At 41.7% G+C, this 16,384-nt stretch overlaps 1 protein-coding gene across 3 annotated transcripts in view; it reads left to right on the forward strand.

Annotated features, from left to right (window-relative positions):
• fam117bb (family with sequence similarity 117 member Bb) overlaps positions 1-15,562 on the forward strand; it is a 207,805-nt gene extending 192,243 nt beyond the window's left edge. For all 3 annotated transcript variants that reach the window (XM_059967375.1, XM_059967376.1, XM_059967377.1), the window contains one exon: positions 15,160-15,562. In XM_059967375.1, coding sequence (XP_059823358.1) covers positions 15,160-15,469 — 310 coding nt within the window. In that variant the 3' untranslated portion in view covers positions 15,470-15,562. The remainder of the gene's footprint in view (positions 1-15,159) is intronic.
• Positions 15,563-16,384: the final 822 nt, after the last annotated feature.

Raw genomic sequence — 16,384 nt, forward strand, 5'->3', positions numbered from 1 at the left:
CATAGATTGCTCCACATGGCTGACAAAAAGGCAGGCATAGCTAGGACCCATGCGGGTGCCCATGGCTACACCTTTAGTTTGGAGGAAGTAGGAGGAGCCAAAGGAGAAATTGTTAAGGGTGAGGACTAATTCAGCAAGGCGGAGAAGAGTGGTGGTAGAGGGTGACTGGCTGGGTCTGGAATCCGGGAAGAAACGGAGAGCTTGGAGACATTCCTGGTGGGGGATAGAGGTATATAGGGACTGGACTTCCATTGTAAAAGTGAGGCGGTGGGGGCCAGGGATTCTAGAAACTGTGTAGAATTTCCCTATCGTATAGCTTTCTATTTTTCTAAGCTCCATGTACCTATCTAAGAGCTCTTAAAAGATTCTGTTGTATCCGCTTCCACCACCACTGCTGGCAGTGCATTCTGTGCACCCACCCCGTCTGTGTGAGAAACTTAACCCTGACATCCCCTCTGTACCTATTTCCAAGTACCCTAAAACTGTGCCCCCTCGTGTTAGCCATATCAGCCCTGGGGGAAAACCCTCTGGCTATCCACACGATCAATGCTCCTCATCACTTTATACACCTCTATCAAGTCACCTCTCACCTCTGCCACTTCAAGGAGTAAAGGCCAAGTACACTCAACCTATTCTCATAAGGTACGCCCTCCAATCAGGCAACATCCTTACAAATCTCCTCCAAACTCTCTCTATAGTATCCACATCCTTCTTGTAGTGGGATGACCAGAACTGAACACAGTACTCCCAAGTGGGGTCTGACTAAGGTCTTATATAGCTGTAACACCTCATGGTTCTTGAACTGTATCTCATGGTTGATGAATGCCAACACAATTTACGCCTTCTTCACTACACTGTCAACCTGCGCAGCAGCTTTGAGTGTCCTGTCGACACGGACCCCAAGATCTCTGAGATCCTCCACATTGCCAAGAGTCTTCCCATTTATAATTTGTTCTGTCTTCAAATTGATTGTACCAAAATAAACCACTTCACGCTTACCTGGGTTGAAGTCAATCTGCTGGAAAATTATGCAAAAGAATTCTTGGGGCAGGATATACCTGCATGTGGAAAAGCCTGGATTTATTAGAATTAGCACGACTTTGTGCAGGGGTAGTGATGTTGACAAACCTGAGCTTTTTGAGGAGATAATAAGATAATAAGTTCGTAATAACTTAAGTATATATATTTATTTCTTTCCCCAAATAACCAATTATTTCATCTTCGGAGCACTTATATACTTAATCCTGCGTTTTGTAAATAAGGGTGCCAAATTTTCAAAAATGTTTCATATTTATCTCTTAAATTATAAGTAATTTTTTCAAGTGGAATACAGCTGTAAATTTCATTCTTCCAACGATCTATACTTAAGTATGCATCCGATCCTACAATACTTATTGTATTGAAATATACACAGCTCAGGACATTAGTCTCTCATTGCTCAAACTTTTGATTCCTGACTTTGTCTGATGTCATTACAATATTTGTCTCCACAACCTTTCCACTGTCTATTCTGGCACTCTGGTTCCCAAACCCCTGTAACTCTAGTTTAAACTCCACCATGCAACACTAACAAACCTTCCAGTTCAGGTGCAAATTGTCTCCTGTAGAGGTCCTACCATCTCAAAAAATTTTACTCCCCCTTGTTCCCTCCCTCCTTCACCAACTCCTTAGCCAGATGTTAAACTGTATAATCTTCCTATTTCTGGCTTCACTAGCACGTTACACAGATAGCAATCCTGAGATCACAACCCTGGAGGTCCTGTTCTTTAACTTAACACCTATCACCCTGAACTCACTTTGCAGAACTTCCTACCTACATGAACCGCGACCTCTGGTTGTTCACCCTCCCACTTAAGAATGCTGAGGCCTTGATCCAAGATGTCAGGAGGCAACATACCACCCAGGAATGTAATTCCACAGAACCTCCTTTCTGTTCCCTTAACTAATTCAGATGCAGTTTATTGTCATTTGGAAACCACAAATGCAATGCAGTTAAAAAATGAGACAACATTCCTCCAGAACGATATCACAAAAACATATGACAAAACAGACTACACCAGAAAATCCACATAACGTTTGGCAATCCCCAATCTAGAGTCCAGAGAGGCTGCTGCGTATTAATATTGCGCTACCGTCTTAGCTCGTTCCCCGGAAAGGAGCTCCAAATCCACCAAACAAGACCAAAAGCTAAAGCTACAAGACCTGCACAAAACCACATAGTTACAACAGTGCAAACAATAGCATAATTGATAGAAAAAAAGACCATGGGCACAGTAAAAATAGTCCAAAGATGTTAAAGGACTATAAGTTCAAAAGAAATCACCACACAGTTTCCACAAATCCCCAGGGTCCTGACAGGCTTGCCATCCCACGCCGGCGGCAGAAGGGAATACCCCCGCTATGGACTTCCATGGCGCCACCCAACTCAGCCTCGCAGACGAAGCACACTGTGAAAGCTCCGTCGAAACCAGCCTCGCAGACGCAGCACACACCGACAGCGACCTGACCACAGCAGACTCCGTCCGTCAAGTCTGTCGAACCTCCGAGCCAACGACCATCCCCTCTGGCACAGCTTCTCCAAGCACCATCCTCTGCCGAGCGTATTAAGACGGCCCCGCCAACAGCCATCAGCAACGCGACCCCAAGGACTGGGGGCCAGTACTTCCCAGCAGAGTACCAGACCTCACAGCAGCAGCAGCAACGAAGAAAGTCTTCCTGGAAATTTCCCCATGTTCCTCCGTGCACCCATGTCCGTTTTCAATCGATTATGATTGCGCACGGCACCCCACTTCACAAATAACAGATAATCAGCTCCGGAGTGGCCGCTGAAAACTGTGTCACGCCGCCATCTTGGAAATCTATTTCTAATAATAATAATCTAATAATGAATCCCATTTCACCAATCTTAACAAATCTCCATAGATTCCTTGTGTCTTAATCTGGTTTTATCAGGAAAGTGTTGCCATGTGGACAATATCCCCTGCCCAACCCTCGTCGGCCATCTTCAGACTGAGATGAGAAGGAATTATTTTATCAAGGTGATATGTATTTTTTTATTCAGCTCAAGGAGTGCCTTGAAGGGGCGGTGTCTTAAATCATTTTAGCTTGATTCTTTGACTGTTAGGGGAATCTAGGGAAGTGGGGTTCATACAAGAATGTGATGCTGAGATAAAGCTTTATTTATGATCTTAGCAGACACAATGGCTGATAATGAAGTGTGATCTCAGAAGGTGCTAGCAGGCTGATCGTCTGTGATTTATGACATGACGTTGCTCTCTCAGCCTGTGGGACCATCACTTTCGTCATTCAGACTACCTCGATCTGTAACTTATTGCAGATAACGGTCTCATGGATAGTTCTCTCCTCATCTGTCTGACATAGTGTTTGGGCCAGTCTCCACATTAGATTTGATATACTATGTGTGTTCTCTCCATGTGGGCTTTTGGAGCTTTGGGTTTCAATGCAAGCATTGTAATGGTTGTGCTGGGTTTGTGTGCTACCATTATTTTGCGTGGTTGGAGCAGTGTGCTAGCCGTGAGGAGACAATCTTGTTACTCAACTCAGTACATGAAGATCAAGAAGGGCATAAGTTCATCTGGGAAACTACAAAAATTCAAGCAGAAGCATGAAACAAGAAATCAAGGGAATTCTTAGAAGCTTAATTCTCAACGAGCATCTTGAACCAGATACAATTTAGAAACCTATACGTCAACAGCACCGGGGCCAAAGAGTGAGCTGAGGACACCAGTGCTCACAGCGACCAATAACCTGGTATATAGGTCAGCAGAGGTCACTCATCTGTCCAGTTGGCCAGGTCCCAGTGGAGTCTTGCCACCAGCACAACAGTCAACCAATCAGAATGAGTCAGACCAATATAAATGTGAGCACTTGGCAAAAGCAACATTAATTTGTGCACTGATGATGTCACCTCAACTGGTTATGAAACGTTTGTGACCTAACCTCCAGGCTTGGCGAACAACCCTACAAACAAAACAGCCAATTGAGCTACCAATCTTCTTTTTCATTTGAAATCACTAATACATGTCATTGATCTGGTACTGACTTTTACAGTGCCCAGTCTGATAAGCAATTGCTTCCTGTCTCTAATCCACATTGTTATTTCCACAAGTTTCTATTTTACTGATAGGCTTAGCGAATGGTACTGTACCAAATGTCTTGGAAGTGTGTACATAGAACATCAAACTACTTTCAACATCATTGTCATCCTTTTTAACATTCTATTACTTCACTTTTTAAAAAGTCTTAGCTGAAGCAACAGTAATCTGCTGGAGTTATTCAGGGGGTCAAGCTCCCTCTTCAGGGGCTGGGGAAGGAATTGTTGATGTTGTAGTTTGAAGCCCTGCATTATGACTGAGAAAGGAGAAGTGAGATGGTAGGTAGGGCAAGGAGACGGGCTCGGAATTGGGAAATAGTGACAGGTTTGTGGATCTTGTGTTTAGAGGTATCATAGGGAGTGTGGCACTGGGTACTATCAGGTTCAAGGTTGTGCAGGAGCGATTGTCTGATGTGGTAAGATCTGTGACAACTTGGGAGGTGATTGTGTTTGTGGTGTTATAGTCCAGTGGTTGGTATGAAGTCATACACAGTAGAGATTCTACAGACCCTGGAGATCTTGAGCACATACACTGACAGGCAGTACAATACTCCTATAAGAGGAGTACAATTCTCCTCTTACAAGACATGGGAAGGCAGGAAGACATCCAGCATCCCTGCTACAACAACTGTGAGAAGTGCATCCAACTGCAGCTTCTAACAAATCGTGTTAAAGAGTTGGAGCTGGAATTGGATGAACTCTAGATCATTTAGGAGGTTGAAGGGGTGATAGGACATATGGAGAAGTAGTTACACCCAAGGTGCAGGGCACAAGAAACTGGGTGACTGTCAGAAAGGGGGAAAGGGGTTAGGGAGCCAGTGCAGAGTACCCCTATTGCCATCTGCTTCAATAACAGTGGTCAGGTCTCTGGCACTGAGTCTGCCTCTGTGATGCAAACAGGAAGGAAAAGGTGATAAGGATTCATTAGTTAGGAGAACAGACAGGTGGCTCTGTGAGTGAGAACGGGGTTCCCGGATGGGATGTTGCCTTCTGGGTGCTGGGATTTGTGAAATCTCGGATGCCTGGCAGGCAACCTGGAATGAAGGCTGAAAGATTGTACCTGGGAGCTTTACTCATACACATTGTATCAAAAAGATGGGCAGATAAAATTGGGATAAAAGTGAAATTTTACCTCTTACTAAAGGAGATTATAGTCGATGTCGATTAATAATTCAATTTAGATGGCCGACAAATGGTTTAAAATATTTAGGTATAAGAGTTGATAATGATATAAAGAACTTATATAAATTAACTTACTTACCATTACTGAAAAAAAATTCAAGAAGATCTTGATAAATGGATGGTATTACCAATAACATTAGTAGGTAGAGTAAATACCATAAAAATGAATATATTCCCTAGACTACAATAATTATTTCAATCACTACCAATACAACTACCTCAGAAGTTTTTTCAAGAGTTAAACAAATATGTGAGGAAGTTTCTGTGGAAAGGTAAGATGTCAAGAATATCGTTGGAAAAATTGACGTGGAAATTTGATCTAGGAGGGTTACAACTTCCAAATTTTAAGAATTATTATAAAGCAAACCAACTTAGATTTATTGCATCTTTTTTTGAGAAAGATAGACCAGCATGGATTAAAATAGAACTAGGTAAAATAGGAGAAAATACACCAGAAGATTTTATATATAAATGAGATCTAAATGGATAAGGGAAAAGAAAGAATCTCCTATATTAAAACATTTGATTGACTTATGGAATAAGATAAATGTTGATGATGAGACAAAGAAATCTTTATTAGCAAAGAGATCTTTAATTCAAAATAGACTTATTCCTTTTACAATGGATAATCAACTTTTATATAATTGGTTTCAAAAAGGGATTATATATATAGGAGATTGTTTTGAAGGAGGTATATTAATGTCATTTGATCAGTTAAAGAATAAATATAAAGTATCAAACAATACTCTTTTTTGTTATTTCCAACTAAGAGCTTATTTAAGAGAAAAATTAGGTCAAACAATGTTATTGCCGAAATCTAATGAAATAGAAGCTTTAATTCAAAAAGGAAAGATTAAAAAATTTATCTCTTGTATGTATAACTTGATTCAAAAACAGGCAATTTAACAAGGAGTCCATAAATCAAGACAAAAATGGGAAAGTGACTTGAATATTAAAATTGAAGAAACAAATTGGTCAAGACTATGTCTTGATTGTATGACAAATACAATAAATGTCCGGTTAAGATTAGTGCAATATAATTTTTTACTTCAATTATATATTACACCACAAAAAATAAATAAGTTAAACCCAAATTTATCCGATCAGTGTTTCCGATGTAACCAAGAAATCAGTACTTTTTTACATTCTACTTGGTCTTGTTCTAAAATTCAACCTTTTTGGACAAATTTAAGAGTTTTATTGGAACACAACTTCCACATAATCCAATATTATTTTTACTGGGCGATATTGAAGGGATAAAACCGAAACCCAAATTGAATAAATATCGGAAAGAATTTATAAAAATTGCATTGGCAGTAGCCAAAAAGGCTATTGCAGTTACTTGGAAATCGGATACATACTTAAGTATAGATCGTTAGAAGAAGGAAATTTATGGCTGTATTCCACTTGAAAAAATTACTTACAATTTAAGAGATAAGTATGAAACATTTTTGAAAATTTGGCGCCCTTATTTACAAAAGACAGGATTAAATATATAGGTGCTCCGAAGATGAAATAATTGGTTATTTGGGGAAAGAAATAAATATATATACTAAAGTTATTACGAACTCCGTGGAGCATGTGGGGATCTCCGGATATCCAGGCACGCTTTCTTTCTTTCTTTTTCTTTCTTTTTTATATAGGGATGTTAGGGGGGAGGGGGGGAGGGTATATATATATATTTTCATATATTTTCTTTTATTTCTGTAATTATTTGAAAACTCAATAAAAAAAAGTTTATTTAAAAAAAAGATGGGCAGGAAGGCAGAGGGGGTGGTATTGCTCTGTTGGCAAAAAGTGAAAACAAGTCATTAGAAAAAGGTGAGAAAGGGTCGGAATGTGGTGAATCATTGTGGATAGATCTAAGGACTGTAAGGGTAAAAAGACCCTAATGGGAGTTGTATAGAGACCCCAAAACAGCAATAAGGATGTTGCCTACAAATTGCAACGGGAGATAGAAAATGCATGCCAAAAGGGCAATATTACAGTGTCATGGGGGACTTCAGTATGCAGGTGGATTGGTACTGAATTATAGCAGGGGGGATTTCTAGAGTGCTGATGGCTCTAGATTTCTAGATGACTTTCTAGAGTAGCTCATGGTTGAGCCCACAAAAGGATCAGCTGTTCTGGATTGGGTGTTGTGCAGTGAACTAAAATTCATTTGTGAGTTTAAGGTAAAAGCAAGTGATTATAATACCGAATTCACCCTGATCTTTGAGAAGGAGAAGCCAAAGTCAGATTTATCAAAATTACATTGGATTAAAAGGAATTGCAGAGACATCAGAGAGGAGTTGGCCAGAATAAATTGGAAAAGAACACTGGGAGGGATGAAGGCAGAGCAGCAACAGTTGGAATTTCTAAAAGCGATTTGGAAGGCACAGGATATATACATCCCAAAGAGGAAGAAGTATTCTCAACAAAAGATGACACAACCATGGTTAACAAAAGAAGTCAAAGCCAACGAGAGGGCATATAATAGTCCAAAGATTAGTGGAAAGTCAGAGGATTGAGAAGCTTTTAAAAATCAACAGCAACTTAAAAAGTCATTAAGAAAGTAAAGATAGAATACAAAAGTGAGCTAGCCAATAATATTAAAGAGGACACCAAAAGTTTCTTCAGATACATAAAGTGTAAAAACGATAGACAAGAGTGGTTATCGGACCACTGGAAAACAATGCTGGGGCAACAATATAGCTGCTGAACTAAGTAATTTGCATCAGTCTTCACTGTAGAAGTCAGCAGTATGGTGGAACTTCGGGGGCATGAGGCATGTGAAGTTACTTTGACTAGGGAGAAAGTTCTTGAAAAACTGAGAAGTCTGAAGGTAGGTAAGTCACCTGAACCAGATGGTGTACATGCCAGAGTTTTGAAAGAGGTGGCTGAAGAGATCGTGGAGGAGGCATTAGTCATGATTTTCAAGAACCACTAAATTCTGGAATGGTTCTGGAAGAGTAGAAAATTGCAAATGTGACTCCACTCTTCAAGAAGGGAGCAAGGTATAAGAAAGGAAACTGTAGGCCAGATATTGTAACCTCAGTGGTTGAGAGTTGTTAGGGATGAGGTCTCAGGGTACTTGGAGGCACATGATAAAATAGGCCGTAGTCAGCATGGTTTCCTCAAGGGAAAATCCTGCCTGACAAATCTGTTGGAATTCTTTGAAGAAGTAACAAGTAGGACAGACAAAGAATTGGTTGATGTTGTGTACTTCAGCTTCAGAAGGCCTTTGACAAGGTGCCAAACATGAGGTTGCTTAGCAAGCTACAAACCCATGCAATTACAGGTAAGATTCTAGCATGGATATAAGTAGTGGCTAATTGGCAGGAGGCAAAGTGGAAATAAAGGGATCCTTTTCTGACTGGCTGCTGGTGGGCCAGTGATGTTCCACAAGGGTCTGTGTTGGGAACAATTCTTTTTACATTATATTTCAGTGATTTGGATGGTGGAGCTGATGGCTTTGTTGCAAAGTTTATAGACAACGTGAAGATAGCTGGAGGGGTAGGTAGTAGGTAGAGAGCCTACAGAAGGACTTAGACAGATTAGGAGAATGGGCAAAGAAATAGCAGATGGAATGCAGTGTCAGGAAGTGTACAGTCATGCACTTTGGTAAAAGAAATAAAAAGATTAATTGTTTCCTGAATGGAGAGAAAATACAAAACACTTGAGATGCAAAGGGACTTGGGAGTCCTTGTACAAGATTCCCTGAAGATTAATTTGCAGGTTGAGTCTGTGGTGAGGAAGGCAAATGCAATGTTAACGTACATTTCAGGAGGACTAGAATATAAAAGCAATGATGTAATGTTGAAACTTTCTAAAGCACTGGTGAGGTTTCACTTGGAATATCGTGAGCACGTTTGGGCCTCTTATCTTATAAAGGATATGCTGAAACTGGAGAGGGTTCAAAGGAAGTTCACGAAAATGATTCCAGGATTGAATGGTTTGTCATATGAAAAGCACCTGATGACTCTGGGCCTGTATTCACTAGAATTCAGAAGAATGTAAGGTGACCTCATTAAAACTTATCGGATGGTGAAAGGCCTTGATAAAGTGTCCTTTCCTATGGTGGGAAAGTAAAACCAGAGGGGACAGCCTCAGAATAGAGGGGCATCCTTTTAGAATGAAGATAAGGAATTTCTTTAGCCAGAGGGTGGTGAATCTGTGGAATTCTTTGCCACTGTGGAGGCTGCCTTTATGTGTATTTTAGGCAGAAGTTGATAGATGTATGATTGGTCATGGCATGAAATGATACAGGGAGAAGGCAGGAGAGTGGGCCTGAGAGGAAAATTAGAAATGATGGAGCTGACTTGGTGGTCCAAATGGCCTAATTCTGCTGGTGCATCTTATGATTTTATGTTAGAGGAACTCAGACAGCATCTATGGAATGGAATAAAAAGTCAACATTTCTGTCTCAGGTCCATGATCAGGACCAGGCAAGAACAAGAGAAAATCTGCAGATGCTGGAAATCCAAGCTCCGGGCACAAAATGCTGGAGGAATTCAGCAGGCCAGGTAGCATCTATGGAAAAAAGTGCAATGGTTCAGGCTGAGACCCTTCAGCAGGACTGAGGGTCAGGGTCTTGGCCTGAAATGTCGACAGTACTTTGTTTCCATAGATGCTTCCAGCATTTTGTGTGTGCTCCCCTTATTTTTTCTTTTGTTTTCCCCCATTCTGGTGGCCCTCACACCCCTTCTCTCCTTCCCCATCCTCATATCCTGTCCATCACCACAGCCTGGTTCCTGACCCTCCCCCCTAAGCCCACCTCCCCCTCTCCCCTGCCATTCCATGGTTCACTGTCTCTCCCATCAGCTCCCTCCTCTCCAGCCATCACCTCCTGTCCCCTCACACTATTCTAGTTTCATCCACCATCCACCTACCACAGTCATCCACCTCTGCACACCTTCCTACTCCATTCCCTTCCATGAAGGATCTTGTGCTGAAACATCAACTATTCATTTCCCTCTTTCAGGTGTCTGCCAGACCTTGCTCTTACCTGCTGTTTGGTAACAAGGTTGTGAATGTCGGAGAAGTTAAGCACCTACTCTTGATCTGCAGTCACCAGACCACATCTCAGTTACGTGCTGTTTTAATTGTCCTTCCCATTCCATGCTTTGCCTGCTCTATCAACAGGGTGAGGCCCAATGCAACCTGCAGACAACACAACCTATTCCGCTTTGATAGTCAGCAACTGAACAGCATCAACATTAAGTTTTTCAATTTTAGGTGATCCTTCACCTCCATTCTATTATTTCCCTTCCTTTAATCCTTCTCTGCTCCTGCTATTTTTGTCCTCTTTCCTTTGTCCCTTACCACCTGCACTGCCTGGTTCTGGTTCCATCTTCCTTTCCCCTTTCCTCTATTAGTGTCCATTCTCGTCTCCTTTACTTTTCAGACTCTAGCACTGGGAGCCCTTTGTCTAGCTGTCTTCAAATTTCACACTCCCTCCCCTTACCTTTCTCCATTAGCCTCTCAATATTTTCCCCTCTCCTTGTTTACCTCTAGCTATCACTCACTTGCTATTTCCCTACCTGGCACAACCTGAGTCATCTTGCATCCTCCTCCATCAACTAATCACCTTGACCTCTTCTCATCACTCCTCTTTATACTAGCCATCTCATCTCCTCATTCACAGTCCTGATGCAGGGGTTTGAGCCAAAGCATTGATAATTCCTCCTCTGCTGCCCCCCCCCCCCCCCCGATGGTGACTGGCTTTTTGAGTTCCTCCAGGAGATCATCTGTTGCTCCAGTTTCCAGCATCTACAGTCCCATGTGTCTCCTAGTTAGCTAAACATGCCTCAGATTATCTGAAGCAAATTCTTTCTGGTCTCCTTTTATTAATCCTCACTTGTCCGAGTGACAATTTTATCCAGGTCTACTACTTCACTACCACTGAAGCTGACTGACTATAATTTGCTGAGGTGATTATTCCACCTTCATTTGAACATGCATGCAATCTGTCAGCTCTCCAGTCCACTGGTAGGTAGAGGCTTACAGGATGAAAAGCAAGTGACTTACAATTCATACTGGTGTTTAACTTGAAAAAGACTATAAAGTCATGGTGTTCTCATGGAGTTGTTGCTCTTGCTGTTGTAGATAAAAGAAGTCATGGATTAATTAGGTGCCAATGGGAATCCTTGACAAGATGACTGGTCTACTCTGCAACTGTGTTAGCAAGTGAAATTTCAAGATGCTGTTGAGGTGCTAGACAAGTGATCTACTTTGTCCTGGAAGATAGCAAGCTTTTAGGGTGATATTGGAGCTTCATGTTGAAGGGTATTCCACCACGTCTTGGTTTTTTTCCTTGTATGTGGTGGAAGTTCTTTAGAACATTTGGAGAGGTTTACTGTATACTTCTTATGGTCATAATTGACCTCTGAACTCTTGCAGCCGTGTTAAGTAGCTGCCCTATTAGGTCACACAGCATAATGTTGATGATACATTTGTATATTTCCCCCAGTAGGGAAAATATGGTGTAAATTAGCAAAAAATATGACCAACAATTGTGTATGAAACCCTTTTTATGGGACATCTTTAGTGATGCAGCTCATTAGCCCCTTGCAAACAGCCAACAGACTCGGTGATGAGAAAACCACCTTTCACTGACTCTGTACGTCTGAGGTCAATATGACTTTGGTCCCACCAACTCTGTGATGTTGGACGCCTTGCCCACCCGAACACGGGTGAGTGTAAATACTGTATAACTTACTGCTCCTGTGCAATCACCCACCGGCAAGAAATAACAGACCATACACTGTATGCAATTATAAAGGAAGTACGTTTGTGAATGTTAACATAATCAAAGAGTTATTAAGGAAAAGAAAGAAAAAAACAAAAGCACACATCATTATCATCATAGACAGTCAAATGTGCACAGGTTGGAGCTCAAGTCTTCCAAAAGCTGATCTGTCTGATGTACTGGTGGTGCCAAATCCTACAGCCAGTTCTCTCAAACTTCTTCTCTCTCCTTCTGGCAAAAACAAACCCTCAACTCACTTCAGTATCTGTCACAAAACCTCTCCCCCAGCATTCTCTAGAACTTTCTCCCAGTTCCACCCTCCTGACTGGATGAAAGAACATTCCTAAGCATCCCTTATCTTTAACGGTAACCCAAATACTACCAGCAGAACACACTGCTTCTACAGAAAACTATTACATGAAATACCTGCAACATTAGCAGTAAAATCTTTACCAGGGTGTTACATGTAGAATGGAAGGGAGTGGCAGAAATAAATGGGAGTCCCATTGAGACTGTTAACAAAATGCAAAAATAATGATGAGACCCTTCATCAGGACTGGGGAAAAAAAGAGAGTAAGAAGGTGGAGAGGGGAGGAAGGTGATAGGTGAAACCGGGATGTGGGGAGAGGTGAAGTAAGAGCAGGGAAGTAGATTGGTGAAAGAGATAAAAGGCTGGAGAAGAGGGAATCTGAAAGGAGAGGTTAGGATGGGAAGCGGAGGAGCACCAGAGGGAGGTGACGGGCAGGTGAGGAGATAAAGTAAAAAGGAAACAGGAATGGGGAATGATGGGGGGGGGGGCAGTTACTGATCATTTGAGAAAGTGATGTTCATGCAATCAGCTAGAGGCTGCCTGGACAGAATATAAGGTGTTGCTCCTCCAGCCTGATATGGCCTTATTGCAGCAATAGAGGAGGTCATGGACTGACATGTTGGAATGGGAATGAGAAGTAGAATTGCGATGGGTGGCCATTGGGAGACCCTGCTTTTTCTGGCAGACAGCATTGGTGCTCAGGGAAGCAGTCTCCCTGCATATGTCAGGTCTCATCGATATACAGGAGGCCACACCAAGAGCACCGGATACAGTAGATGACCCCAACAGACTCACAGGTGAAGTGTCACCTGGAAGGACTGTTTGGGGCCCTGAATGGTAGTGAGGGAGGAGGTGTATGGACAGGTTTAGTGACTTGTTCCTCTTGCAAGGATAAGTACCAGGCAGGAGATCAGTAGGTAGGAACAAATGGAGAATGGGGTCACAGAGGGAGCAATCCCTACAGAATGTGGAAAATTGAGGGGGGGAGGGAAGTGTGCTTGGTGGTGGGATCCCATTAGTGATGGTGGAAGTTGCAGAGAATTATGGCAGAGCTTGAACCTTTATCCCTGTTAGATGGCAGAGGATGGGATGAGGGCAGACATGCACAGATTGGAAGAGATGCAGGTAAGGGGCAGCATTGATGGTGGAGGAAGGTTTGAAGAAGGGGGTGGCAATTTTACAAGTGACAGTGGGTAAAGGTAGTCTAGGTAGCTGTGAGAATCAGTGTGTTTCTTAGGTATATCATTCAATAAACTGTCTGCAGAGATAGAGACAGAGAGATCAAGAAAGAGGAGGGAGTTGTCAGAAATGGACCAGGTAGATTTGAGAGCAGGGTGGAAGTTGGAAGTAAAGTTGTTGAAGCCAATGAGCTTCAGCATGGGTGTATGAAGCAACGCCAATGCAGTTGTCAGCGTAACGTAGATAACTTGGGGAGTGATACAAGTATAGGCTTGGAACATAGGTTGTTCCACATAACCAACAGTAATGTAGGCATAGCTTGAACCCATGCAAGTGCCTAGGCAACACCTTTGTTTTAAAGAAAGTAGGAGAGCCAAAGGAGAAATTATTGAGAGTGAGGACCAGTTCCACCAGACAGGAGAGTGGTGGAGGAGGGGCACAGGGCTGAAGTTTCATTTAAATAGTTAAAAGGTATACAGATGGCAAACTACCATTTAACGGAGTAAAATTTATGTCGTTAAATGAAATACAGAACAAATAAAAACACTAACAATACTATAAAACTGTAGTTTCTAATAGTTATTGAGTTCACCCAGTGTATGCTGCATGTTCTTCTGATTGACTGTATGTGAACGAATCAACACAGACCCCTAGTGTATATAATGGACTACCTTCATATAATGGTTTTGATAATCGCATTCTCCTTATCTTCATTTTCATTGTAACATTCAAGAAGATTGTTGATAGTTTCAAATACTTTATGGTTCAGTTCCTAAGTTGTTGAAGTAGTGAAATTGTTTCATTTCACACCTGCCCATTTCTTGCATCTCCAAGCCTGGAATGCTTGAAACTACAGTTAGCTAAACAGTTTCAGATTGTCTTACTGCATGTTTCTTGTCAACTATCAGTGACAAAAATCGCTGGTTTTTGAACACAAACACGCAACTGATGCTATTTTAAAAACCGTTCGCTCTAAGCACCGTGTAGTGTCTTAATGGCCACACAAGTAACTGATGTTTGTTAGAAAGTGTTTGGCAACAGTCTTCTTGTCCCAATTGTGGCATAGTGTCCCAAATAAATGAAGGGAATCCTGGCTATTTTTGCCATTAGTTGCTGTTCTGTAAGAATTGTCCCAAATAAGTGGCTGCCTCGATTAATGGATGACCCAATTAACTAGGATCCACTGTAAAATTATAAGAGTAATCCCATAAAACATAGTGTACAAGTAACTGTCATATACATAGGCTGATTATATGTACATGAAGTGATGCTAAGTCATGTATGTAGTAGTTGGTGAGGTGGGTTCCACATCAGTATTAATGCTGGTTTAATACTGACTACTTAATACTGCGCATAAATGCTGACTAATGCAATTCAATCAGTGGAGAACTTGCCTATTCTCTTTGAACAGTGACGTGATTTAGTGATCTATTGAGTGGGTAAATCAACTATCCCACTAGCTCACAGAAATGTCCACATTAAGCATTTGGTTCTTTAACTTGGCTCAGTCCATCCTCGACAAGGCTGACCTTGTACTGAAACCTATGACCTGCACTGGAAATGAGTTTTCTATTGATTAACTTTGAAGACAGGCTGAATTTTTTTTTAATTATTTTGCCTAATTCTGCATGTTCTTGATTTCAGACCAAAGCAGCTGCATGAAATTCCCCAGTTCTTCTGTCCAGATAAAAACAAAGTGAACTTTATACCAAAAAGCGGTTCTGCTTTCTGTCTGGTCAGCATCCTGAAGCCACTTCTACCTACGCAAGATTTGACATTGAAGAGCTCCAATCACAGCATCATAGTCCCAGCAGCAGTCATACCGACGGTATCTCTTGCACAACCGCTGCCAACACATCTGGAGCAAGACAGAATTTCCAGAGGCACCTGCATGGGCCACGTGCAGTCTTCAGTACACCAGCATTCAGCACAGACAGAAGAGTTGGAGAAATGAACCAGTGAAGCTGGCCTTCACTGGGGAAACCTACAGCAGCATCACATATCTGCAACTTGGCAATAAGGTTTCCAGCCCAGGGTACATTCAATGGGGAGGTGGGAGGGGTAGGGTGGTGGGAGGGTGGGTCAAGGGGTCCAATCAAAACCAACAACAGCAACTTTAAGGAAATGCCTTTCTCGAGACCATTTCACAAAGGGGGATGATCTTGTTAGGTGCATGATGTTTAACATTTTGTTTTAGTGTGGAGTATTTCCCCTCGATGGGCACAAAGACTAAAGACTAATCTGTGGAAGGGCACAAGGTGATTGGGCAAAAATGTTACTTGAAAGGACCACAGCTGTCACTATTTTCCCCTTCCTCTGTGGAGCCATATCTTTTAATGGTTCCTGTTCTGTTTACATTTAAATAAAGATTATATATATATTATATATAAGGTTAACATTTCTAAGTTAATCAAAGGCAAATGGAAGCCACTTGAGTGCTACAGTAGTTCTGTTCTCAGGAAATTTTCTTTGTTTCATTTGTGGTTGTGTATATTTACTACATCACTGGCCACTTTCACAAGAGAAAACACATTCAGGTATACTAAAGAATTTCCAAGATCGTGGCAGGTTGTTCTTTGTGCATATTACCAGTCTGGGATAGCAAGTGAAACAGTGTTGAGGCTTTTTGCCTTCTGCTTTTTCTGCCTATCAACTGTGGACTATTATGATCACACCATTGCAACCTGAGCTTATGGACCAGTATAACACCGGTCCCTTACTTTGTCTCTGCTGTTCTTTAATTGTGCTTGCTTCTCATGAAAACAGCTGGATTTCGTCTCAGCTCAGGGTGTATTGCAAGCTAACTGAGGTTATATTTTGGGCTTAATATCCACAGAGATTTTAGTCTAAACGTTGTAAGTTTAAAAGG

Source organism: Hypanus sabinus, chromosome 4 (assembly GCF_030144855.1).
Source record: "Hypanus sabinus isolate sHypSab1 chromosome 4, sHypSab1.hap1, whole genome shotgun sequence".
NCBI classification, from domain to species: domain Eukaryota; kingdom Metazoa; phylum Chordata; class Chondrichthyes; order Myliobatiformes; family Dasyatidae; genus Hypanus; species Hypanus sabinus.